Source organism: Hyaena hyaena, unplaced genomic scaffold, assembly GCF_003009895.1.
Source record: "Hyaena hyaena isolate Hyena2069 unplaced genomic scaffold, ASM300989v1 scaffold_154, whole genome shotgun sequence".
Lineage (NCBI taxonomy): Eukaryota > Metazoa > Chordata > Mammalia > Carnivora > Hyaenidae > Hyaena > Hyaena hyaena.
Window position 1 is genome coordinate 1127760 of NW_024080786.1, and position 25513 is coordinate 1153272.

Consider the following 25513-nt stretch of genomic DNA (forward strand, 5'->3'; position numbering starts at 1 on the left):
ACACTTTACATAGGTGAATTTTATAGTATGAATTATTTCAATAAACTTTTTAAAAAAAGAAAGGCTCATAAGGGTCTTAACAGACTGTTCTAGAAGCCTCTGTAAAAGCTCTACCCATAAAAGGCACAGTCACATGACTGTACCTACTCCTGTTATCTCTGTTAAATTCTTGCTTAAATTTTCTTCAGTAGAGTTTTCACCCCCATCACTAATACTAGATTTTCAGACTCAAGGTCTGCTTTTAACATATTTATATAGATATACATAGAGGAAAATAATGCTAAATGATATGTATTAAAAAGTCAACAGGATGACTTAAAGTTGAGTTTTTATATAGTCTTTTTTTAATGTGTATTTATTTATTTTGAGAGAGAGGGGGTGTGTGTGTGAGAGAGAGAGAGAGTGTCTGCACTATTAGTGCAGAGCCTGACATAGGGCTCTGTCTCATGAACTGTGAGATCATGAACTGAGTCAAAATTAAGAGTCGGATGCCTAACCAAGTGAGCTACCCTGGCGCCCCATATAGTCTTTATATAGTCTTTTTCCCATTCTTTTACCTTATTCAGATTTTTGACATTTTGGCCTTTTTACCCCACCGCTAAGAATCCTGTGAGAGAATTGTTTTTTTTCCAGCATATGACTGGAGCTGCTCTTTCTGATTTGGTGTTTATGCTGTATTCGGTAAATAACATAAATGTTACAGCCACGTGTCTTTTAAATTAAAATGTAAATAAATGTCTTGGTTCATTCCCTGTTGGTGATTTTATTATAAACTTGACATTGATAAAGCTCTTGAGTAAGAGACTTCAGGAGCTCTGGGTGAGTTCGGGGTTAATAATCTCTTTCCTTCAGGGCTGTCATCAAGTTAGTAGTGGTTCATTTCCCTTGGACCCAAAATTCACGTGAATTAGCCCAGGGAGGTCAGTGTTATTGGAAACAGGAAGTTAGGGATGGCAACTCTTGGTTAGATGACTTTGAGAAGTGGTGATTTCACACACTAAAGAGAAAACTTTAAACAGAATTGCCAGACTTCTCTTTCTAAGCTTTTCTGTTGACATTACTCTACACCACGATCTCTTTCATAATCTCTTGATATTTCCTTTGTGTAGATTTGTTCCCATGATTCTAGATTTTTTCTTCAAATTATCTTAATCAGAAATTTTTTGTTTAATTATCACATATCATTTCCAATATTTTTGTCATCAGATTGGCATTCTTAAATTTGTACAGACCAGCTATCTTTCCTTCTCTCCCATTTATCCCTCCTTTCCTTTTTCCACAAAACTCAAATAGGCTGGCATAATATCATCTGGTACAGTTCTCTTGGAAACTCTTTTGTCCACTTAAAAAAAACCTGCTGGTTCCAGTTTATTGTGTTTTTGACTGCAAAGCAAAGGGGGTTACCTTTATCAGTTTTTAACTACATTCATATGGCTTAGTTTACCCCCTTCACCTCTAATAAGATGACACTTCTCAAAGTCACCTCTGTCCTTTCTGCTCAGCTCTCTGCTTTTCTAATACTGGCCTCTGGTTAGAAATCACTTCTTGTTTCCTACAAGATTGCTATAATCTTTCTGGCCAAAGGTTAAGGAAAACCAGAAAATATTTATTGAAGTCTACCTTTTTATCTTAGTATCTATTCTAATATATTTAGTTACTTAATATTTATAGAACAGCCACACTTCTTACTCATGTTACTAGCAAATGTGCAGCCAAGCATTAATGGATGAATAATTAACAAATTGATGGATCTCAGAAAATACCCAGAGCTCTTTATTAATCTTACTAAAATAAATCTCATCACTGGGCTTTGAATTCAAAGCCAAAAACAGTGTCAGGCATATGTACATACAAGTTCTGATTATATATTTTTTATATTCTAATTTTCTAATTGTAGATGTATCAAAGCCAAGTGATCAAATGGTATTTCAAAGCAGATTTTTATTTAAAAATTAAAATATCTATGTAACTCTTATTATGAAAGTAGTATATATACATACTGTAAAGATATTTAAAGATCATATAAAAACTATAAGCCATCTAGCCTATTGACTTTTTTTAATATGCTTTTAAACTTACTTGTGATCAGACTTTAGTTTTATTTTTTTACTTTTTTAAGTATCTCTATACCCAGCATGGGTCTCCAACTCACAACCCCAAGATCAAGAGTCAGGATATTTTACCAATTAAGCCAGCCTGGCACCCCTAGCCTATTGACTTTTTAACCATTCAGCACTATCTATCTGTCTATTCATTTGTTCATTCATATACACACATATGTTAAAGCAGATTTGTCTGTTTATGACAACTGTATAATGTCATGGATAGTAAAATGAATTTAGATTTTGTGACAAAGGAAAATAACTGTAATAGATGAGAATGTAAACTATAAATAGGAAATAAGGCAATGTTAACTGTGAAGGAAACAGAATGAAATAGTCTGTGAATAAGTTACTAAATTCTACCTACCATATGATTTGAGTTGAGAAATGACATTAGAACAATATAAAGACCATTGTACTTTATAAACTCACCAGAAAGCTGTCTGGGGGTCTGTGAAGCAGAACATGTCTTGTGGACCTCTCTCATGCCGATACATACCATTCAACATAATATTTAGTAGTTCGATAGTATTCAGTTTTAGAATGTGCATTAGTTTACTTAAAGAGGCCTCTATTTAGATTGTAATCCGTTTTTAGCTATTCTGCATAAGCCATGATGGATATGCTCATACATACTTTGCATACTTTTAGGATAAGCACTGTTGTGTCAAAGGGTTCATACATTTTGAATCTGCTTGTCAGACCACCCACCAGAAAGGATTAACAAATTTATTGTTACATCCAAGATAGACTTATTTTATGCCCCATTCTGTGCTCACTGTACTGTTTGTGTGTGACTTCAGTAAATATACAAAGCCACAGCATTGACTCTGTATTGTGATAGAGTTTATTATGTATTAGAAATGTCCATATTGGAGGAGGTGTATGAAGTCTACCAGTGAGGAAAATGCCTACACTTGCAACCTGGATTGCATGGGACTCGTTTTTGAAAAGCAGTGTTCTCCAGCCAGCAGTTAAACTGTGACACTGTGTGTGTTGGTGTTTTGCTGTTTATGGGACTTGGTCAAAGGGCATGATCCTTTCTCACTGTAGATGAGTGACCGAGGAGGTGGTGTTCCCCTGAGGAAAATTGACAGACTCTTCAACTACATGTACTCAACTGCACCCCGGCCTCGTGTTGAGACGTCCCGAGCAGTGCCCCTGGTATGTGATCAAGAAATAGTGAAGTGTAAAAAAAAAAAGAAAAGGAAAGAAAGAATGAAGTGTGTTTTTGTGAATTGCCAAAAAAATAAATCAAATAAATACCAAATAAATTACCAAATAAATCAGTTAAGCACTTGTGTAGGGTACCTACCCATAAGGAAGAAAGGAAGCTATTAGAAAAAACACTTCCCTCTAAATTTAAACAGCCTTTGGCTGATTTCTTCTTTTGATTGAAAAGAGCACAAGACAAAGAGTATTGTTTTACAGTTCTCGTTGCCTCACTCGATAGTGATATGTCAGTAGTGTTCACGTGGTTAACCACATTTTGATACACCATGTCTAATGTGAAGACTAAATTACTGGTTTTACTAGCATTTGGTCAATCCTGATTTAATCTTCAGTATTGATTTCTTTTTCCTCAAATACTGATAATTAGAAAGAATTCATATTCTAGACTCAGAAAATAAGACTAGAGTTCTGATCATCTAATCACCAGCCTGCAAAAGGCTCAAAGTATAATTGTTGTGATGGTATTTTGTATTGATCTCAGCTACCTATTTTCAGATTTAATGTGATCAACTTTTGAACTGGTTCCATGCTTGTCCTCTAACCCCAAGAAAAGCACTTTGCCAAATCTCTGATCTGTAACTCTGGAAGAGCTGTTCTCCTGGGCTTTAAAACTTCTCTGGCATATACAACGGGGTTATGCAGTAACATGATGAAATATAGTACCAGATGGATCTATTTTAGATTCTTTCTAAATTCCTAGAAGGACTTTATTCTAATCATTTTACTTGCTACACAGCACAGATTCCATCATTACAACTGTAAAAAGTTCATGTTCTCACCATACTTTTAAAATGATTATTCCAGGGAGGTGCTTCTCAAATTGAGATACATGTGCATCCATGTGCCAACATGCAGACATGGTCAAATAATAAACATGAGCATCTTCTTAGATTCTTAGATATACCGCTTTGTAATAACTATTGTTGAATTTTTATGAAGAGTGGCATAGAATACCAGTCCAGACTCTAGATCTAAACTGTCTGATTCCATTCCTCACTCTACTCTATCCTGGCTGTAAATTTGAGGAAATTATTGAACTTTTAATGCTATAGTTTCCCTAACTTTAAAAATCGAGTTATTGTGAGGATTGAGTTAATATATGGAGAAATACTTGTATAGTGCCTAGCACATAGTAAATGCCGTATAAGTGTTTGTTATTTCGGATGCAACACTTATTGTAAATTTTTAAGAAAACAAGAGGTGTGACATGACACAGGCTTCTCTGTACATCTACACAGACTTACCAAGGGCAAGACCACTGTTAGGCTCTTACAGAGCTTTCCTGCTCATGTCATGGCCACTTTGTAAGTAGATCCAGTAAGCCAGCACTGGACGCAGCTGGAGCAGTGCTGCCTGATATCCACAGAGGTGACCATCTCGTCGTCTGCCTGATTACCAAGTGCCTCTTCCATGCAGACACCTCCTAGTGGGCATCTACATGGACAGAATGTCTTCACACTGTACGCCTGTTCAGAGACAACCATCCACATTTCTCTCTAGACCTTTTCGTCAGTTACCCAGTTTTGTTTTTTCTGAGTCCCTGACCAGCCAGCCAGCCTGCTTGCCACATTGCCCATGAGTCCCTGTAGCCGCACCATTTCCACCTTTTCCCGCTGGTAGGATTCACTTTCACTGCCACCTTTAAGGCTGGCCTCTGAGAGAGGTCGTAGCAAAAGAGCGAACCACTTTGGCTGGTGCTGGCAAACTGCATAGGTCGTTGGTGCACCAGGCCCATGCTGTTCTCTTTCCCTGTTAACTGTTTATAGGGGAAGCCCTGTGAGTCCCTGTGTGTGGGTGTGGTAGAGGCAGGTGATCAAGTAGATCCGGTACCACAAGATCCTGAGCCACATGCTTGTGCAGTTTCCTTGAGGCCATTTCTGGGACCATTTAATGTATCAGTCAGGGTCCAGCCAAGGAAGGAAATAGCTCACACCAATTATAATGCAAGGAAGGCATATTTACAGAGACAAATTACAGAGCTATGTGCAGGGATAGTATACGGATCCAGGGCCAGCAGCATGTAGCTGTCCCCACCCTGAATCAACAGGAGAAGGAGAAGTTAGTAGAACCCAGAAGAAGAGTCAGTAACAGAGCAGCTGCTTACACTCAAGTGGTCCAGCCCCAAGGGGAGCACCTCAGCAGGAAGGAAGCAGAGGAATAAATACCCAGACTTGACTCCCTCTGAACTCCTAGAGACTTCCCCGCTGGCAGGACCCACTGGAAGCAGAGGGCAGGGGAATCCACCGATACCATCCTCCCAGGGCAAGGAGTAATGCGGAGAATGGGCTGTTGATTTGGAGGGGTAAACAGAAACTCTGGTTAGAAAAGTCAAGTAATAATAGAGGTAGGTAAAGCCAGTGCCTCCATTTGTTAATAGCATTCTGATTTCTGAATCCACATAAGCTCTGAACTGAAGTGTTACATGGAATATCATTGAACATCTGATTTGGTGATAAAAACTGTTTTTACATTTATCCACATGTTTTGCTTTGCATTAAAGAATCTGTAGGATTTATTCAGGTAAAGAAGGCCATTCCAGATACTGGGAATAGGATGAACAAAGACACAGAAGTGAAAACTAACATTTGAGGAACTTAAGAGCAGGAGATTTGGTTCAACTGGCCTGGAAAGTGGGAGGCAGAGACCTGATCTGATCAGGTCTCGAAAGCTCTTTTTAGAAGCTTGAGTTTTATCTCAAGGCAGTGGGTTGGGGATGGTCGATGGGAAGGACATGGTGTTAGTGGTGATGTGCTTTGAAGGTTTTTAATCAGGGAAGTGACTTGTCAGTGAGTAGGAAAGTGGACCTGTTATTGATCTATCCAGGTTCAGAACACAGGCTGGAATTTCATGGTATTAATTTCAAAAGATATATGTATCTCTGAGCCTGCAACAAAGCTTTTTTCTACTCTTGCTAAGAGAAAGAACATGTTTTATATGATATTGCCGAAAGCAGTATTGGGATACTGTAGAGCATGGCAGTGAAGAAAAGCAGTGTGCTTCTACAGGAATCATTCTACAGAAAAAGAAGAATGAGTTTTAAAGGACCAGCAGGGAGTCATCTAATGTAGTTCCCAACTAGGCTTCAGCCTGATCAGTATTATTAGTTAGGTATTAATGATCTCTTAGATGCAGGCTCTGATAGCCATGGGATACTCAGAAGCATTTATTTTAACTAGAAAAGTATTTTACTGTGTGGCTTTCTGAATAGAATTTCATTTTTCTCATCAAACAGGCTGGTTTTGGTTATGGATTGCCCATATCACGTCTTTATGCCCAGTACTTCCAAGGAGACCTAAAGCTATATTCTCTAGAGGGTTATGGCACAGATGCAGTTATCTACATTAAGGTAATAATATAGTCGTTTTGATTTAATAATACTTTTTCTGGTTATGAGAAAAGATGCCAATATGTAGCTGTAATGAAATTTTCTTTTACCTCATTGCTATTAAAATATAATATAGTTTTTATGTAGGATCTCATCTGTTTTCACAAGTTATCTCTTTGACTATGGGAAAATAAATGCTCTCATCTGAAATTATCAGGACTATGGTTGTTAGCAGAAAAGAAGTTAGGTTGAAGTGGGGAATCCTAAAATGTTAAATAACAGAAATTTAATTTTAATATAAAACACATGAATGGACATTGATCCACCAATCTTTTGATGTACTGCCAGGGTCTTTTCTTTGAATATGAGTCTGCAGATTCAAGACTCAGTGGTCTTTCTTGCAGGAGCTATACTTATAATGCATTGTTTTGATTTCTTTAAACAAGGCAACAATCAAGTGCATAATCCTTTTTGATTTATATGTAGTCCTTTACAGATATCTTCTGACTCAGGTTTGATGGCAATTTTTATGTGACTTTCCTTCATAAGTCTTACCAAAGCATTCATCTTAGTTTTCAAAGAATGTACCCCTGCCCTTTTTTTTGCATTTTGTTTAAGCAATGCTTGTTCAGTACTTGATTAAATTATGTAATTACAATGACAGAAGTTCAAAGCAGATTTGGGAGCAAGCACGGGTGATTGCATACATACTCACTTGGTGGGAGCAGAAGCAGTTAGCCCACTGGCTTGTGATGTTCCATGTGTTTATGCAGAGATCAGCATATTTTACAGGGTTAGAGAGTGCTGAGCCCCATCAGCCTACGGTACTTCATGTAGTGACTCGACTTTCTTGGTCTGGCCACTAGATGGCACCTATTTTATAGGAAATGCTGAAGACTGTATATTGGAAAAAATAAATTTATCTGAAAAGGTTAAATTCTTCTAAGATAATAATTTTTTTTTAAACCAGCTCAATTCTGAGTAACTTTAAAAGGGCAACATGAAGGTAACATTTTTATTACTTAATGTAACATTTTTGATCTAACCTGTAGAAGAATAAAGAGTTCTGGCAGTTCTGGCATATTTTTGAAGAAAATATATGGGTGAAGGGTTTTTAATTCCACTTTGGAAAAAACAGAAGACAGGAATTTTATAAAATCATTAATATCAATGTCAAAGACCTTCCTTACCATAATCAGAAAGAAATTTCCTGTTCAATATTTTCTACATCTTAGGGAATACCTGTGGCATAAGGTTGAAAATCCTACTAAAATATCTTAACTTGAAGATGATCAGGAAGAACATAGTCTATCTCAGACTCCACTGATTTATAGGAAGCTGAAATAGAACAGTGAATTACTGGTGGTGATATGTTGGAAACATGAAATTATGCACAATGCAGAAATCACATATGCTGTAACTGAAGTTGGTGGCTTTAATGGTAGGAGAAGACAACACAGGATCAGACTCAAGGCCAAGAATTTTTCAAGCAAAAGCCAAGACGCCTTAGACAAAGTTTTGTATTTATCAATGTTTTTAGGATGACTGCTGAAAAAAATAGTATTTCTTCTAACAAATAATTGAAATAGATTTCATTAAATGATTTTTTTAAATTTTTAACATTTATTTATTTTTGAGAGAGAGCATTATCGGGAGAGGGGCAGAGAGAAAGGGAGACACAGAATCTGAACCAGGCTCCAGGCTCCAGGCTCCGAGCTATCAGCACAGAGCCCGACATGGGGCTCAAACTCACAAACTGTGAGATCATGACCTGAGCCGAAGTTGGACGCTTAACTGACTAAGCCACCCAGGCGCCCCTAGATTTTATTAAATGATTGTACAATTATATGTTAAAGTACATTTGTCAGTTTTTATACTTTTACACTTAACTGTTTTTTTTTTTTTTTTCCAATTAACCAAGTTCTGGGTCATGTTTTTATAAGAGGCATCTCCTTTACCTGTGTAAAATTTCAATCCAACAGCTCCAGGCTGGCTGGACAATTACTGCAAACAAAACACTCAAGCAATATGCACACCAAGCAGCTCAACAGACTTAGTAAATAACTGTTTCAAATACGTACACTGTTTCACCATGTATGTACATGATGTCAATGATTAGTTAATTAGAATCCAGTAAAATATTGTTTAATTTGTAGCAAACTTCTTGCCACCATATATTTTCTCAAATAGTGGATTCTTAAAAAAAAAATGCACCAGACTTTTAGGTCTTGCTTTTTCTTTCAGGCTCTGTCCACAGACTCAATAGAAAGACTCCCAGTGTACAACAAAGCTGCCTGGAAACACTACAACACCAACCATGAGGCTGATGACTGGTGCGTCCCCAGCAGGGAACCGAAAGACATGACAACATTTCGCAGTGCCTAGATCTGCTCGGGACACCTGGAAAATCCAAATGTGGCTTCTGTGTTAAATTTGGAAGGGATGATGTTCAGAACCACGTTATACCAAATACTTCATGTGTTCTTTTCAAAATTAACTAACTATTTGGGTAGAACAGATGGAAAGTGACTTCCATTTATGTCTGTCAAGGCTGAAAGGATTGAAATTTTACCTATTTTACACGTATATTTTCACAGTTAATTGAACATATTTTTAAACACCTGTAGTTTTGGTCAACTTTATTTATGGTAGACTTCAGAAGCACGGAAGTCTTTGGGTTTCTACAGAAAGCTGTGTGTGTTTCAAAGAACTTTTCGTTCATGTCCGCTAGAAACATTTTCTTCATAATACTGATTAGTTAGCTATCCTTCTGGTTTTTGGAGTTCTGTCATCTTTCATTAGTGTGTAATGACAGCTGTAAAAAGACGGTCTTCAGATGTTCCAGTGACTGACTGTAAGTTAGGCCAAGAACAGCTGCCCTGTTAGCGTAGCAGCAGCCACCTTTCAGCCTCTCCCTGTGTTGTCTTCACTCTGAAGTTGATTTATCATTTTTTAATTTCACTGCAAAGGGTTGTAATAAGTTGCCTGTGGAGCTAAGCCAAGATTGTAGGCAATCTCCTCTGGATGTGCTTCTTGTGATTAATGCTGGGTTGTGGGGGGGGGGAGTTTTTATACTAAAAACAAACTAGCAGCTGCTAAAATTCTAGAAAAGAAATTGAGGGAAAAGTAGCGAGTCCCCAGAATCGAACAACAGATGATTGAGATTACTTGGGGGAACTTTTGAGACAGAGAGTTTTTCTGGGTCCTACTCCAGACACAGAATCATACTGTCTATGGCTTGAGCCCAGGAACTCAATTTTTAAAACACTTCCCAGACAAGTTCAATGCCTCGCCCAGTTAGGAAACCACTCTTTTAAAGTGAGTGATGATACCACGTTTGCTAAAGTAACAAAGAGATCTGTAGGTTTTGATTCTCACTTATTGAAAGGTCAGACTTCTAGACTCCAAGAGAGACCAGCTCTCTTGGGCCTGGTGCAATTAAAAGCATAATTAAAAGCAGGAGACAAATTGACTACATGAGAACAGTAAAGTAACCAAAGGATCAGAATCATAAATGGACAAGTATTGACAAAGAACATATAAGAAATGTCTAGATTCTGTTGTCAGGAAAAATTCAACTAGGGCTTATTAACAATTCTTTGCATTCCTATAGTAATCTGTAGTTTACCAATACTTTGGTATATTACGATAACTCTCTGGGGCTTTAAAACAATTACAGAGCTGGTGGTATTATCCTTGATTAGAGACCCAGTGGGTGGTTCAGAGTTGCACAGAATGGGAGACAGGGCCTGAGCTCTACCTGCTGATCACTGTCAGCCATCAAGTCTGGGAGACCATGAAGTTAGATGATCTTGTTAGTCATACCTCATCTTTTAAGGTGACAGGGAAATATAGTGAAAATACATTTAAAGTAAGATTTTAAACATTTAAAGAACAGCTTTACTACTTAAACATGGGGAACTTTTATCTGGAAAATACAGTGGGCCAAAACACCTCACTCTCAAAAGGATTACACGAGTTTTAACAATTCTGTATACATTTGTAAATCGGAAGGGATGTAATGTAATAGGGCTGTTAGTCCAGGATCCTCATTTGAGAGGTGAGAGTCCTGAGATGCAGGGTTGTGTGCATCGCCCAGGGCTTCTTAGCTAATTTGACCAAATGTTGGAAAAAGAGATCTTTTACCTAATCTATTCCTTAATTATGGCTCCTGTGAAAAATAATAGGATACACTAGTGGATGATTTATATTAGTTAAAAGTGTTAGAACTTTTTAGCTTTAAATTACACCTTTTTTGTAATGATGAAATATTTTAGAATCCTTTGAATCAAAATACTCTCTTTCCTAAATAAGACATTTGTACAACTGACATAAACTTGGATGTTTTACTTATGAAACACTTTCTCTCCCCCCACCCAAAATTAAAGTTTTTCTCTATTTATGAGCTAAGAAATGATGTTTTTAAAGGAAAAGTGAAATGATTTTCTTTAGTTTCTGTTTAAGGTATAACAGCTTTTTTACTTTGTTATGTGGTAATGGACAAAAAATTACATACAAAAATATTTCGGGGGTAGCATTCGCCTCAATGGTTTCAAATTATTGTGCTCCCTGAAAAGTTTTTAGATTCTTAGGCTGTTTTGTCCACCAGCATTTAATGTGATGACGTGTAGCTATAAAAATATATTGAAGGATAGGCAGTGGACACTAAGTGGTTTTTATAACCTGGGCATTTAATGAATGTGCCAACATTTTTTAGGAAGAATCGCAAAAATATTCTGCCCTATACTTAAATTACTGGCTGGCTTTAGATGTCTCCATGCTTAATAGTGATCACTTTCTTGCACTGTGAAGTTTTTACATGAAGATGTTGAAGTGGAAGTCTACCATATTATTTTATAAAATGTTTTGTGCGTGGGAATAAACTGAAAACATGAATCAACTCTTATTTTGAAACTTAATGGGGTCAATTTAGGTTTTTAAAACTATATTTTTTTAATTAGAATCTCTTCCATCACCAAGGGTCAATGTTCTATAAACATTCAAAATGTTGTGGCTAGGCGGCTCACACCCAAGTCTCACTATCTTCAGTAGAGGAAATGTTTGGAACTTGATCTCCAATGTGTATATTCTAATGGAGAAAGCAAGAGTTGGAATCTGTATGGTTTGAACTATCCTACATTTTCATTGTCCAAACATCCACAGATGACTGATTTACTGCATAAGTGAAGATCTTCTGTTGTGTGATTTTTGAAAGGTTATATTAATGTGCTCTCTGAATAACTTTGCACAATGTAAGTAACTGTAGGAAAGGTCTTGATTTAACCAGTATCACCCTCTGTACCAGTTGGAAAGTTAGAACTAAATGTAGTCAAAGACAGATTCCTATCTAATTTTTGAGTAATGGGATATGACTACATATCCCTTTGTTAAATCCAACAAGTTCTTTTTTTAAAAAAAAATTATTTTTAATGCTTATTTTGAGAGAAGAGACAGAACACGGGCAGGGGAGGGGCAGAGAGAGAGGGAGACACAGAATTTGAAGCAGGCTCCAGGCTCTGAGTTGTCAGCAGAGCCCAAAATGGGGCTTGAACTCACGAACCACGAGATCATGACCTGAGCTGAAGTCAGATGCTCAACCAATACAGCCACCCAGATGCCCCAGTCCAACAAATTCCATAATAAACTCCACAGGTAAAGAACTGAGGAAACAAACTACTAGTGTTCCTGTCGCTTTGTGGCCTGTGAATGGCCAATCAGAGAGGAAGCCAAAAATCAGCCAACCAATTCACTTAATGTCTTCAACTGCTATGTCATAAATGCGAAGTTTTAACAGATGGGTAATCAGGTTTGAGTTAGCTCGTTTGCAAACTTGGCTTTTCCTGACGGAACTTTTCATTATATGTGATTAACTTCTGGCCCCAATGATTAATTTTCTTACAGCCCAGTGCTTAAAACAAATTCTATAACGAGGTGTGAAGGATTTTATCTATGTTAAAAAAGAATACACCACTCGCTGGTTTGCCTAGTTCGGGCATTTTGAAACTATTGCCCTTCTGGTTCTATTTACATGTTTGGAAAAATTGGACATACTGCACACTTTTTTCTGGAGCCTTCACAGTTCTTTAGCAATTGCTAACCATTGGATTTTAAGAGGAAAAGACTAGATTGCCAGTTTTGTTTTGTTTTTAATTTACAACATGAAATTAACCTGTGTACATATATATGGACAGTGCTTGTCACTTAGTAAACACAATACAGGTGTATGTTATCATTCTTATTAATACTCCTTCCTCCCTATGGCCAATATTTTATATAGTTGTATACAGTATAACTATAATTTTAAAATGTTTTTCAGCAGTGAGATTGCATTTTAGTGGAGCTTAGAATGTGTTTGTAGGTTTCTTCATTCTGGTGCAAGATTGCCAGTTTTTCCTGCAAAACTTTAGGCCTTTTTTTCTCATCTTGCAAAAGCTGTTATGTTTACTGGGGAATGGTGACAGCTATCATTTATTTTATTAAATTAGAGATTTTTGAGCAAAAGTATTTTCACTCCAGGAAGACAAATCCAGGAAACTTCCATTTGACTGTTACATTCAAGAAGTCACTTTCTAAAAGTTGAGAAGTGCACTACCCACAGTTGTCACATAGGATACTGTCGGGAATTTTTTAGTTTCAAATGAAAATGATGACAACTGTTTATAATAAATTTAAAATGGTGACAATTTCCTCGATGAAACCGTTTATGAGGCCAAGACATTTGAAAATCTAACTCAAATATAAAGGGCCGTAGTATTCTTGCCATGGCTTCATACTTTCATGTTCTCCATTATGGGATTCAAACTATAACAGTTACAGAATTATAGTACTATATAAAATATCTAATTATTTGTCCCAAAACTTTTAAAAAGCCCATCTGATTACATAACTGAAATAGAATTGGAGAGAGAAACTGAATGTCATTTATTTTACTATATTACAGTATAAAAATCATCTGATTTGATATGAACTATTTCTTTTCCCTATTTACTCCCAGTATTTCCAATATTTCCCAGTACATACTAGACACCGATAACTGTGTATTCTGTAAATGCATAATGAATAACGAATTTAACAGGTCCCCTTTTTCAAAATGATACCTCACACAAAAATTGAATCTGTACAATAAAACTATAGGTAGTAACCAACACAAGAAATCTGGCAAAAGGAGAAAAAGAGAAAACAAGAAGGTAAAGGAGTAGCAAAACCGCACTACTACAGCTACATGTTTGATAACTTTAGTATAGAGCTAAATATAAAGAAGTAAATATGCAAACATTTTGGGGAGGTGAAGCCTTCCTATTTGTGATGGCAAATAGCTGAAGGCTGTACCACAAGGGAGCCTCTGTAGGCTGATCAAAAGAAATACATCCACACATACCACTAGCAAGGATTACTTAGGGGAAAAAAGGCCCAAATGAATAGTGTTATATAAAAACAAGAAGATCTAACTATAAATAGAGATCAAAGTTGATTGTAAGAATACCATTAATTTTATGGCAAAAACTTTTCATCTATTTGGCAATTTAAATCAACCAGCAACTACTAAGGAAATGGAATTAGTAATTATAACTGCACCTTACCAAAAGACAAGGTTTAAAACAGGAGTTTTATCAAAATATCAAGAAGCTGATGATTCCTATCTTAAACTTTAAGAGAATAGAAAAGAATGCAAACCACCTAATCCATTACATAGAATTTATAAAATCTCAAAAGCTAAGCCTGGTCATGCATAGCATGAAAAATTAATTTATACACTTACCTTACTCATGAATATAGAGGAAAATTTTTCTGGTAAAATACGGGCAAACTGACATAATAATGTATACAAAATTATATATCATGAACCAAGTGGGGCACTTCCCAGAAATCAAAAGATATTTCAGTGTCTGAAAAATCTGTATCATTTATCATACTACAAATTAAAGGATAAAAACCATATAATTACCTCACTGGAGACAGAAAATTCAATATTATTTTGTTATTTTGAAGTAGAGGTTAGCCATAATTACAATTGCTTAACTCACCATACAGGCCTCTGTTGGATATTACAATAAACCATGGATGGTAGTAGCCAGGTGTAAGACGTATCCTGGAATTGTCCGTCGAGTTGAGTCCATGTTAGTCCTGCCACAGAAAATGTAATTAGTACAATTGTCAAGAACTTCACCATTTGCCAGGTAAAAGCTCTGGCCTGGGGATTCCTCCTAACTCTGGTCCAATACTTTGAAACATGGAGGAATAGAAACATCCATTGTCTGTGTTTGGGCAAACATAAAATTTATTAAAGAGTGTAGAGTTTTTGACAAGCACCTTTGTTTGATAAAGCCTAGCCTTTCTCACTCTGGAGTAGCAAATTTGCTTCATTTTGGAGAAAAACCTCCCTTTAATCTCAAAATCAACCTTTGACGACCAACAAAAACAACTAATAGGAACAATCACCAATTAGGAACCATCAGGCAATTCTGTGGCAATTCTCTTATTCTGTGTGCACAGCTGACCTTGATTTTTGCCGTTGGGTCAGGGTACGTTTTCACCAAGACTTACTTAACAAATGGAAAGTATAGGTAAGTCCTTGTAAGCAATGCTTCTCAAACATCAATGTGCACAATAGTCACCTAGGGATTTTGATAAAACACAGATTCTGATTCAGCAAGTCTGAAGTGGGGATTGAGATTTTGCATTTCTAAGAAGTATCAAGGTGATATTGATGGTGCTGGTCCATGGACCACACTTTGAATAGCCAAGAGTTTAGAGACTGGGATTAACTGCTATCAGTATCCCAAAAGACTACCTGAAGAGATTAAGTGAGTTGCAGTATGAGTGGGAAGCCAAATGGATCTGTTAATCTGATTCTAAGAATACTAAGAAGGGCTAGGAGGGATCTATTCCTAATATCCAGAGTACTTGGTGGGTATACCCATGACCTTGAGATCCAAATCTCATTAGTTAACTCTGGTGAAATCTGAGATTTAAGGATCTTCCCCAGAAAAACATGTAACTAGTGGAAATTCTGCTTAATGCAAGGAGGTGATGCCCATTTGTAATGTTAATCTTCATGTTCATTTCATAGGACGTTATGGGTGATGACAGCAAATTTTTGCAGCTAATGATAGCTTCACTAACTTCTTATTGACTGTTCCAGGCAATAAGCAACCTCTTCTGGTTGTGGGAAGCATGGGCCCAAGACTGAAAGCTCTAGCACTTTATAGTAGTGGTGAGGTAGGTAGTACTTGGTATGATTCCTTACAGCAAGGTCCAGGTGACTGTTTCTCTGATGAACTTACATGTGGATCCAGTCTCCGGGGTATAGATCTTGACAGGGCGCATCAAAAATAGTTGATAAGACCTCTTGTACCTGTGAATGGAACACTTTATTAATGCTTTGCAATAATTTAGCCAATGATGCAGTAATTTACCATAATATATGACTGTCCTGTGAGTGGGTGACTGCTGAGGATATAGTGAAGGAGAGTTAGTTTATAATCTGGCAGTAAAGTGGATGTCCTTGTCACTATTAATGGGGAAAAATATTCAAATCAACATGGAAAAATCTTGCTGAGATTTTGATTGTGTTATGTTAAATCTGCAAATCAATTTCAGAATTTGCATCTTGACAACAGTCTTTCAATCTGTATATCTCAATTTATTTATATCATCTTTGATTCCTTTTATCACTGTTTTGTGGCTTTGAGCATACAGAGCCTGTACATATTTTGTTAGATTTAAATCTAAGTATTTCATTTTTCAGAGATAATGTAAATATCCCTTAAAAATCTTTTTGTTCTTTAATTGTTCATTGCTAGTACATGTGACCCTTCAAATCTCCAGTACATCACCTCAGAATAAATCATGGCTTCTGAAGTTTTCAGAAGACTAGAGATAGCTGAATAAAATAATTTCACATGTATTCATCTGGTCCTTCATGTGGTCTTCATTATTGAGTACATGGCAGTATGTCCAATCAATGTCATGCTGCCATGAACTTGACCATGCCTGCCTTTCTAGTCCCCACCATCTAGACTATCAGTTGTTTGACTTTACTTGGGAGAGCCAGCAGTATAATTTCACTGTCCCGCCCTAGTGTTGAAATTTTCTTGTCTTGTGCCACAATACAGAGTGGCCAGGCCATTTCTCTAGTTTCTTTAACTGAGATTACCTTGGAGCTTTATATTGATTATGTCCTTATCCAAGCATCATCAAGGGCATTAATTCTTGATGCCTTTCTGTCACTCATTTCCATAATGAGTGAAAGGTGATGGCTTATTAAGCAAGAATAAGGTTTAAGGTCTCAGTCCCACAGCTGTATTTGTAGGTGTTGTGCTTAACATTCTTAAGCCTCTTAGAAAAAATTTTGTCTCTGTGGACTCCCCTCTTTAAGAAGGAAATATGGAACTTGGTTGGCCCATTTAGCTACTAGCACACCTACATTACTCTCCTCAGCATCTTACTCCAGTCCACCCATTTGGTTCTGTGTCAGTCTTCTATCTGTATGTGAGGGCCCAGTCAACAGGAAACACAAGAAAGAAGTGAATACCACAATGTATTCCTTTATTCTACTTTCAACAGTCAAGGACACTAAAGGCCTTTGTGTAGGATACACATGCCTACAGGAGCCTCTGAGCTTAAGGATGGGCATATGGACCTACTAAGTAGCCTCTCACTGGTCCACCTTCTCCATCTTGAGTTCTGTGCTCATTAAAGTTGTGATTAACAGGCTTCCTTAGATTTTAATATTCATCTTTGTCCCATTAATGCTAATATTAATATTAATTGTTACAAAATAAAATCACCCACTTTGCTTCTCTCTGGCCAGCATAGGGGTAGGATCTGTGGAATGATATTTACTACCTGTTTGCAAAGGAGTAAATGAATATCAGCATGTTGATATTCACTAATTACACCTACTCCCTGCAAGAACATGGTAGATGCCATAACTTGTACAGTCTAGATCACCACTGTCCCCAAACCCAATGTGCTAGATCACACACACATACACACACACACACACACACATGCACACACACATACTTTGTGTGAACGTAAAACTCTTTACTATTATAGATATAAACCATTTAATTCTGTGGATACTCCAAAGGTGGCATCTCTGGTGTCCCCTCTTAGTGAGCATGGTCCTATGTTCAAATGGGTCGATGATTAATCATGCTTCATGGGAATATGATTCCTAGGAGAAGAATTCAGGCCACTTTAACAACAAATGTCAGATTTGAGTATATACTTTAATTTGAGTACATACTCCAAATATTGATTTGCCCCGAGCAGAAATTTAGTACTTAGCAAAACCAAGCATTTGCCTGCATCATCTCGGAAGTAAAAAATGCAAGATCTCCTCTCTTAGAACTTAATCAAATTCTCAGCCAGTATCCACAGGATCCACATGGCAAGAAGCATGTACTAAATACTTGCCATTTTTGTGGTTGCCTACCATCTTCTGAATAGCCTTTCTATATTTTAGTAAGCTTCCATATTATGGGTATTGCTTCCTCAAGTCTCCTTTACTGCTAGAATACAGACATGGGGGTTGACATTGAGTGTTGACAATTAGAAACATCTGCAACATGAAGATCAAGTTCTGTGAAGTGTCCCATATTGCTGGCATGAGCTGTGGCATGTCTATCTTGCTTTCAGAAAGGGCATCATGGTTGCAAGGCCAAGATCCTGAATCAGAAATGGCATCAGTGCTGGTGTTGGTAGATGTTGCAGTGAAGTTGAGTTTTCAGGTTTAGTGCTCTGTGGTGGCGGAGAGAATAGTAATGACTTTTTTCTCTCCCCTCCCTTTTTTTTCGAACTCTTTTTCTTATAGAGGTGAAGTTTTACACAACCTAAAACTAACACCTTCAGTGCAGGTCAGTGGCACTCAATACATTCGCAAGGTTGTGCAACCACTACCTCTATCTAAATCCAAAACATTCTCATCACTCCAAAAGGAAACCTTGCATCCATTAAGCAGTGGTAGTTTCTTTCTCATGTTAGTTTTATCGCATGCTTTTGGATATTATCCTTGAGAGCTTACCCTGGAGTTCTTTTCTACAGTAGTATAATTATGCAAGAGTGAATATATACAAGGGTAAACCTATAGAAACAGCTTGTGCCTAAATTAGCTCCTGGACATATTGTCTTCAAAGGAATGTTTCAAACCAGCCAAAGACTAACATCAACATGCTTACATTTTGAGTCTATTTTAAATTAAAAAGCCAAAATAGTAAGTGCACTGGTTTTTTATGAGTTTGGAAATAGAATCAAACAATTGTGATAATATAATTGGGTAGGTTGTGTCTATAATTCTTTCTAAACCACTGTGGTCACACTTCTCTCTAAGATGTAGATTGAACTGGCCAAGGATTATGACTTCCAGCATGCCTCCAGCTGTCTAGCCACCCCTCAGCCTGCCTCACATCAAAATGAGATGTGCTGCATGTACCCCAGTGTTCATAGCAGCACTCTCCACAATAGCTAAAACATGGAAAGAGCCTAAGTGTCCATCAACGGACGAATGGATCAAGAAGATGTGGTTTCTCTATACCATGGAATACTACATGGCAATGAGAAACAATGAAATCTGGCCATGTGTAGCAACATGGATGGACCTTGAGGGTGTTATGCTGAGCGAAATAAGTCAGGCAGAGGACAATAATCATATGTTTGCACGTATAGGAGGATTAGGAGGAACTTAACTGAGGAACAAGGGGGAGAAGAAGGGGGAAATGGTGGGAGAAAGGGAGAGAGGAAAACCATGAGAGACTCTTGAATGCTGACAAAAACTGAGGACTGATGGATGTGGGGGGGAGGAGGGATGGGCATGGAGGAGGGCACTTGTTGGGATGGGCACTGAGTGTTATGTGGAAACTAATTTGACAATAAACTATTTGTAAAAAAAAAAAAAAAAAAAAGAGAGAGAGAGAGAGTAAAGAGACAAAAAAAAAAAAAATGAGATGTGCTGTGCCCCAGGCCAAGTCAGCTCTCTGCCTGGGTGGTGTCATCACTGCAGCTGCAGGCTGTCACACAGAGCTTCGCTCCCTGTTCTTTCTGTCTACAGGGATGAAGTGAGATGGGAAGGGCTGGCTTGTGATAGCAAACCTAAAACCTAAAACTTGTGGTGCTAGGAATGAGGTTGGCCAAACTCCAAGTAGAGGCTGATCCTGTGTCTGGATATAGCAGGGCCAGCTCTAGGGGGAGCAATTTCTATGGTAGCCAACCTCAAGGACCAGCAGGTAGTAGGGGCAGGACGCAGTGGGTACAGGAGGAGCAGTGAGGGAGTGAACTCCCGAGAGGGGAATAATAATTAGCGACTGACATTTGGAACTTGCAAGACAGTACACTATATCCAGTGTATACTTCTTCTCCAACATGTTTCTTGGGCAATTATCTAGGAAAGAATATTGCTGCCAAGAGCTATGTTCAGTGTTCAACTGTAATTATTGAAGCAGTATCATATGGTTTGCAGTTTTTGTAGTATAAAACAAAAGTCTGAATTAAGGGTAATTAATAGTAGGCTACTCAATACTTGACTCAACTGAGGGTGAGGCTCCTAATGCAAAATGGTAAAAAAAAAAAAAAAATTTAAAAGTCCCATCGTGACCATATGTTTTCACTTACAGGTGGATTAGGAGAAACTTAACAGAGGACCATGGAAGAGAAGAAGGGAAAAATAGTGGGGGAGAGGGAGAGAGGCAAACCATGAGAGACTCTTGAATGCTGAGAACAAACTGAAGGCTGATGGGGATTGAGGAGAGGGGAAGGGGGTGATGGGCATGGAGGAGGGCACTTGTTGGGATGAGCACTGGGTGTTATATGGAAACCAACTTGACAATAAACTATGAAAGAAAAAAAAAGTCCCATCATGCTAAATTATACAAGTGTTTATGATTCATTGTGCTTTTATTCTGTCCGTGTAAAACCAAATCCATAGATTTACCAGTTGTGGTTTTACCACCCCCAAACTTATTTTTTATTCTTTTGAGTATTATCTCTTCACTGATTCCACTTTCTTCTGTTTGATTGAAACCTGTACTGTTCTCCTCTATTATATATTCATTTTTGTGTGAGGTACCTAAACCCTTTGAAAAAAAATTAAAGCCTATTTAATTGATGATTATTTACCTATTGAAATATAAGCTTGAGTGCCCACTGTATGCCAGGCATTCTGAAAGTCACTGAGACTAAAAAGACAAAAGGATGGATTTCCAGGTCATGGAATTAAATTTCTTTCTCCAAATCATTTAACAGCCACTCATTTGACTGGGGTTCCATTTTCAGTGAGAAAATTTGGATGATAATAGATAATTGGATATTTTCATAAATCACATTCAATTACATAATTTTAAATTTCTACAATGAAAAAATCACATTAAGCCCCAAATCATGGAAGGTTGTTGTATCTTATTACAGTAGGCCAAACTAAAAATATTCTAGCCTTAGAATCTGTTTTCTATGGGGATAGAGTTATATAATGGGTGTTTTTGAGATATACTAAATGCACTTTTAATTTCCAATCAGCAGATAGCAGCACTTGTTTTCAATTCAAAAGAAAGTTATAGTGGTGTTCTCTGTAATGTAATGACAAGTACACTCAGAGCTTCCAGAAGATGATTCTTAAGGTGAAAACTGAACACATTCAAATTGAAGATTCTCTCTGTTTTGTCTTAGAAGGGGCAATACTGTGGTACTTTGGTCAAGTACCTTTCATTTAACAAGGTAAAAGACACCTTTTACTACTCTTCTGTGTAAACAACTGTCCTTTTTTCTAAGTAGCATATAAAGCACAAAATGATTTTTTTTACTATAATGAAACGAAAATTTTATATTTTTCCATGATTAACTTTTTTCAAGAGCATTCTAAGTGACATAAATTTGATTTACTGCAATTTGCAATATCACTGCTGCAGGCACTAAATTATCCAATGAATTCTTTAAAGACTACACAGAAGAGATTCTTCCAAACAACCCAAAAAAAGTAAAAGGAAACATTCCTGTGTACATATGTATTTTCTTAAATGCTCATCGTCATTGGAAGGCATAACTATCCTGCTGTTCATGTTTGTGGTATTGTCCCCAGAGGAAACTGAATTATCCATAAACAAATGTGCTGAGACCTGTGCTACATTCATAGCTTCCTGACATTCAGTACAAGGTGCCATAGACATTCACTTTCAATTTCCAGCTGAATGATCTCTTTTCTAGCTATACCTTTATTATGATTTCTGTAATACCCTATTTCAGGCTTAGGTCTGTTAAATAATGCTCTTCTTGACTGGTCTTCCCTGAAATGGCTCTACTATGTCGCTGATTAGTTGCCCCTCTTCCTCTAAAGTTATCACTTGATGGACAAATAAGTGTCCAGTGTGTTTAGGCATCTTGCTCCCCTGAAGCCCCCTTCAGAACCCTGAGCACCAGCCACATGTGTCCTTCTCGCACCAAGGGTTCGTAGCATCACGTCTTCCCTTTGATTTCTTGCAGGTATTAATCTTTGGGCTACCTCATAATGGTCTTTTTGTTCTTTCAGTTTTCTGTCATTTGTGCAATCAATTCCTCCCATGAAGTCTCCTCTATTTGAAATACTTAAAAAAAATTTTTATGTTTATTTATTTTTGAGAGACAGACATAGTGTAAGCGGGGGAAGGGCAGAGAAAAAGGGAGACACAGAATCTGAAGCAGTGCCAAGCTGAACTGCCAGCACAGAGCCCAACTGGGGATTGAACTCATGGAACTGTGAGAATGTGACCTGAGCCAGTCGGATGCTTAACTGACTGAGCCACCCAGGCATCCCCTATTTGAAATACTTAATTTCTATCTTCAAAATGGAATCACTTACTTTCAATAATTTAAAACTAGGACCCAGAAAATCAGAAATTCAGGGTGGAAGAAAGAAAAGCAAACAAACAAAGCCCTCAACATTGCATTTGCAGTTGTTTAGATTCCTGATTAACAAGTCCATTTAACATGTTAATTCCTGGGGCACTTGGGTGGCTCAGTCAGTTGAGCATCCAACTCTTGATCTTGGCTTGGGTCATGATCTCCCAGTTTGTGAGTTCAAGACCCCCATCGAGGTCTGTGCTGACAGTGTGGATCCTGCTTGGAATTCTCTCTCTCTCTCTCTCTCTCTCTCTCTGCCCCTACCCAACTCATGCTCTCACTTTCTCAAAATAAACGGATAAACTTAAAAAAATGTTTAACAAGTTAACTCCTAAGCATCAAATACTTTACATTCTAGGGGCACCTGGGTGGCTCAGTTGGTTGAGTGTCCGACTTCAACTCAGTCATGATCTCACTGTTCATGGGTTCGAGCCCCACGTCGGGCTCTGTGCTGACAGCTAGCTCAGAGCCTGGAGCCTGTTTTCAGATTCTTTGTCTCCTTCTCTCTCTGACCCTCCTCTGCTCATGCTGTCTCTATCTCTCTCTCAAAAATAAAACATTAAAAAAATACTTTACATTCTATAAATGTAAATGCAAAATCAAATTACTGCTCAGATCTTCACATTATATGTGGCCCTCTCATTGAGTGTCTTCCTCTTTCCCTTTAAAAAAGCCAAAAAGAGGGGAGCAGGAGATACAATATTCCAGTTTTAGAATGAATAAGTCATGGGGATAAAAGGCTCAGCATAGAGAATATGGTCAATGACATTGGAATAGCAATGTAATGGGACAAATGGTAGCTACACTTGTGAATATAGCATAATATATAAACTTGGCAAATCACTAAGCTCTACACCTGAAACATTATGTGTCAACTATACTAAAAAAAATAAAATAGCTGAAAGGAGAACTACAAAACACCAAAACTCAACCAGGATGAACTAGATAATCTGCACCGTCCTTTACCCACTACAGAAATGGAATATGTAATTTAAAAGTTTACAGGGGTGCCTGGGTGGCTCAGTCAGTTAAGCGTCCAACTTTAGCTCAGGTCATGATCTCAAGGTTCATGGGTTCAAGCCCCGCGTCAGGCTCTCTGCTGACAGCTAGCTCAGAGCCTGGAGCCTATTTCAGATTCTGTATCTCCCTCTCTCTCTGACCCTCCTCTGTTCGTGCTCTCTCTCTCTCTCAGAAAAAAAAAAAAAGTTTACAGAAAAGAGGGGTGCCTGAGTGGCTCAATCAGTTAAGTGTCTGACTCTTGATTTCAACTTAGGTCATGATCTTGTGGATTTGTGAGTTCAAACTCCACATCCAGCTCTGTGCTGGCAGCATGGAGCCTGCTTGGGATCCTCTCTCTTTCTCCCTCTCTCTGCCCCTTCCCCACTTCACTGTCTCTGTATCTCTCAAAATAAATAAATACACTTTTAAAAAAAAACCTCAAGTTTACAAAATAGAATCTCCAGCCCCAGATTGTTTTGCTGGAGAATTCAACAAAACATTTTAAAAAGTCAACATCAGTTTAATACAAGCTCTTTAAAAAAATAGAGGAGCAGGGAACACTTCTCAACTCATTTTATAAGGCCAGTATTACTTTGATACCAAAACCAGACAAACAGTACCAAAAAAGAAAACTACAGACCAGTACCTCTCATGAACTTAGATACAAAAGTTCAACATATTAACAAATCTAATCCAACAATGTATATAAAGAAGAACATGACATGAAGTATATACCATATCAATTGGATTTATTCTAATATGTGAGGATGGTTCAACATTAAGCAGGCTAAAGAAGGAAAATCATATGGTAATATCAAATGACACAAAAAGCATTTGATGAAATCCAAACACATTCAAAATAATCAGGGTCCCTAGTTGGGATCTGAGAGTGTTAACTCCACTCTTAGGCAACTTTTCTCAACCTTGATATTTCTCTATGAAAAAACAATGTTTTCCTACCTTACTTTGTGAAGTAAGAAGTCAGATTTTAAAAGAAATACATGGGTGGAAATGGTACAAATCAAACACAAATTTACTGTATCATAATTTTCCAACCCACAATTTAAAAATGTTTTTAGAAACAGTATTTTTCTAAATAAATAATATAGCTGGAAAGTTCATAATTACTTCTGTGTATGGGGCGCCTGGGTGGCTCAGTCAGTTAAGCATAATTACTCCTGTGCTGTACATTTTAGTGGGGTAAGCTAATAAATACTTATATAAGTAATAATATTTCTGTTTCCAAGATCTACCATTATACATTAACATTTGAATGAATACATTCATTATATAGCCAGGATAGCAATTTCCAGTTCCAGTGCTAATGTACTTTCTGGCTAAAGTTGAAACTCTTAAGAGCAAATTAACTAATTCATGAATTAATATTGTTTAGACATCAGCCTCTAGAACTAAATGAGATGATGTATGTAAAATGCTTAGCACATTTCCTACCATATAGTAAGTACTCAGTAAATGACAGTCATTAGTTTCAGTACTGTAAATTAATGATGTCATGAGGTTTTCTACATTGATTACTGCCACAGGTAAATTTTTTTCTTTAAAGAATATAAACCATTTTCAAGCTGTGGATAAGTTTCTCAAATGCAAGGTCTTAGCGCTGGGAACGTTTTTACCCTCTAGTAAATCCAGTCAACTCTGTCAATCAAAAGTTTGATTAGAAAGTTTACCTGGGTGTCTCAGTCGGTTAAGCATCCAACTTCAGCTCAGGTTATGATCTCATGGTTGGTGGGTTCGAGCCCCATGTCAAGGTCTGAGCTGACAGCTTGGAGCCTGGAGCCTGCTTTGGATTCTGTATCTCCCTCTCTCTGCCCCTACCCTGCTCACGCTCTGTCTATCTCTCTCTCAAAAATAAAATAAAACATAAAAATAAAATTTAAAAGACATTAAAAAAGTTTACAAACAGATTTTCTCTATACTGGATGGACTTCAGCCATATACATGCTGTATATGCATGTCAGTAAAA

The 25513-nt window shown here is 37.4% G+C and overlaps 1 protein-coding gene across 2 annotated transcripts in view; it reads left to right on the top strand.

Annotated features, from left to right (window-relative positions):
* Window positions 1–11560, top strand: part of PDK1 (pyruvate dehydrogenase kinase 1) — a 30839-nt gene extending 19279 nt beyond the window's left edge. For both annotated transcript variants that reach the window (XM_039239179.1, XM_039239180.1), the window contains 3 exons: window positions 3156–3266; window positions 6568–6681; window positions 8905–11560. In XM_039239179.1, coding sequence (XP_039095110.1) covers window positions 3156–3266; window positions 6568–6681; window positions 8905–9045 — 366 coding nt within the window. In that variant the 3' untranslated portion in view covers window positions 9046–11560. The remainder of the gene's footprint in view (window positions 1–3155; window positions 3267–6567; window positions 6682–8904) is intronic.
* The last annotated feature ends 13953 nt before the right edge of the window (window positions 11561–25513 follow it).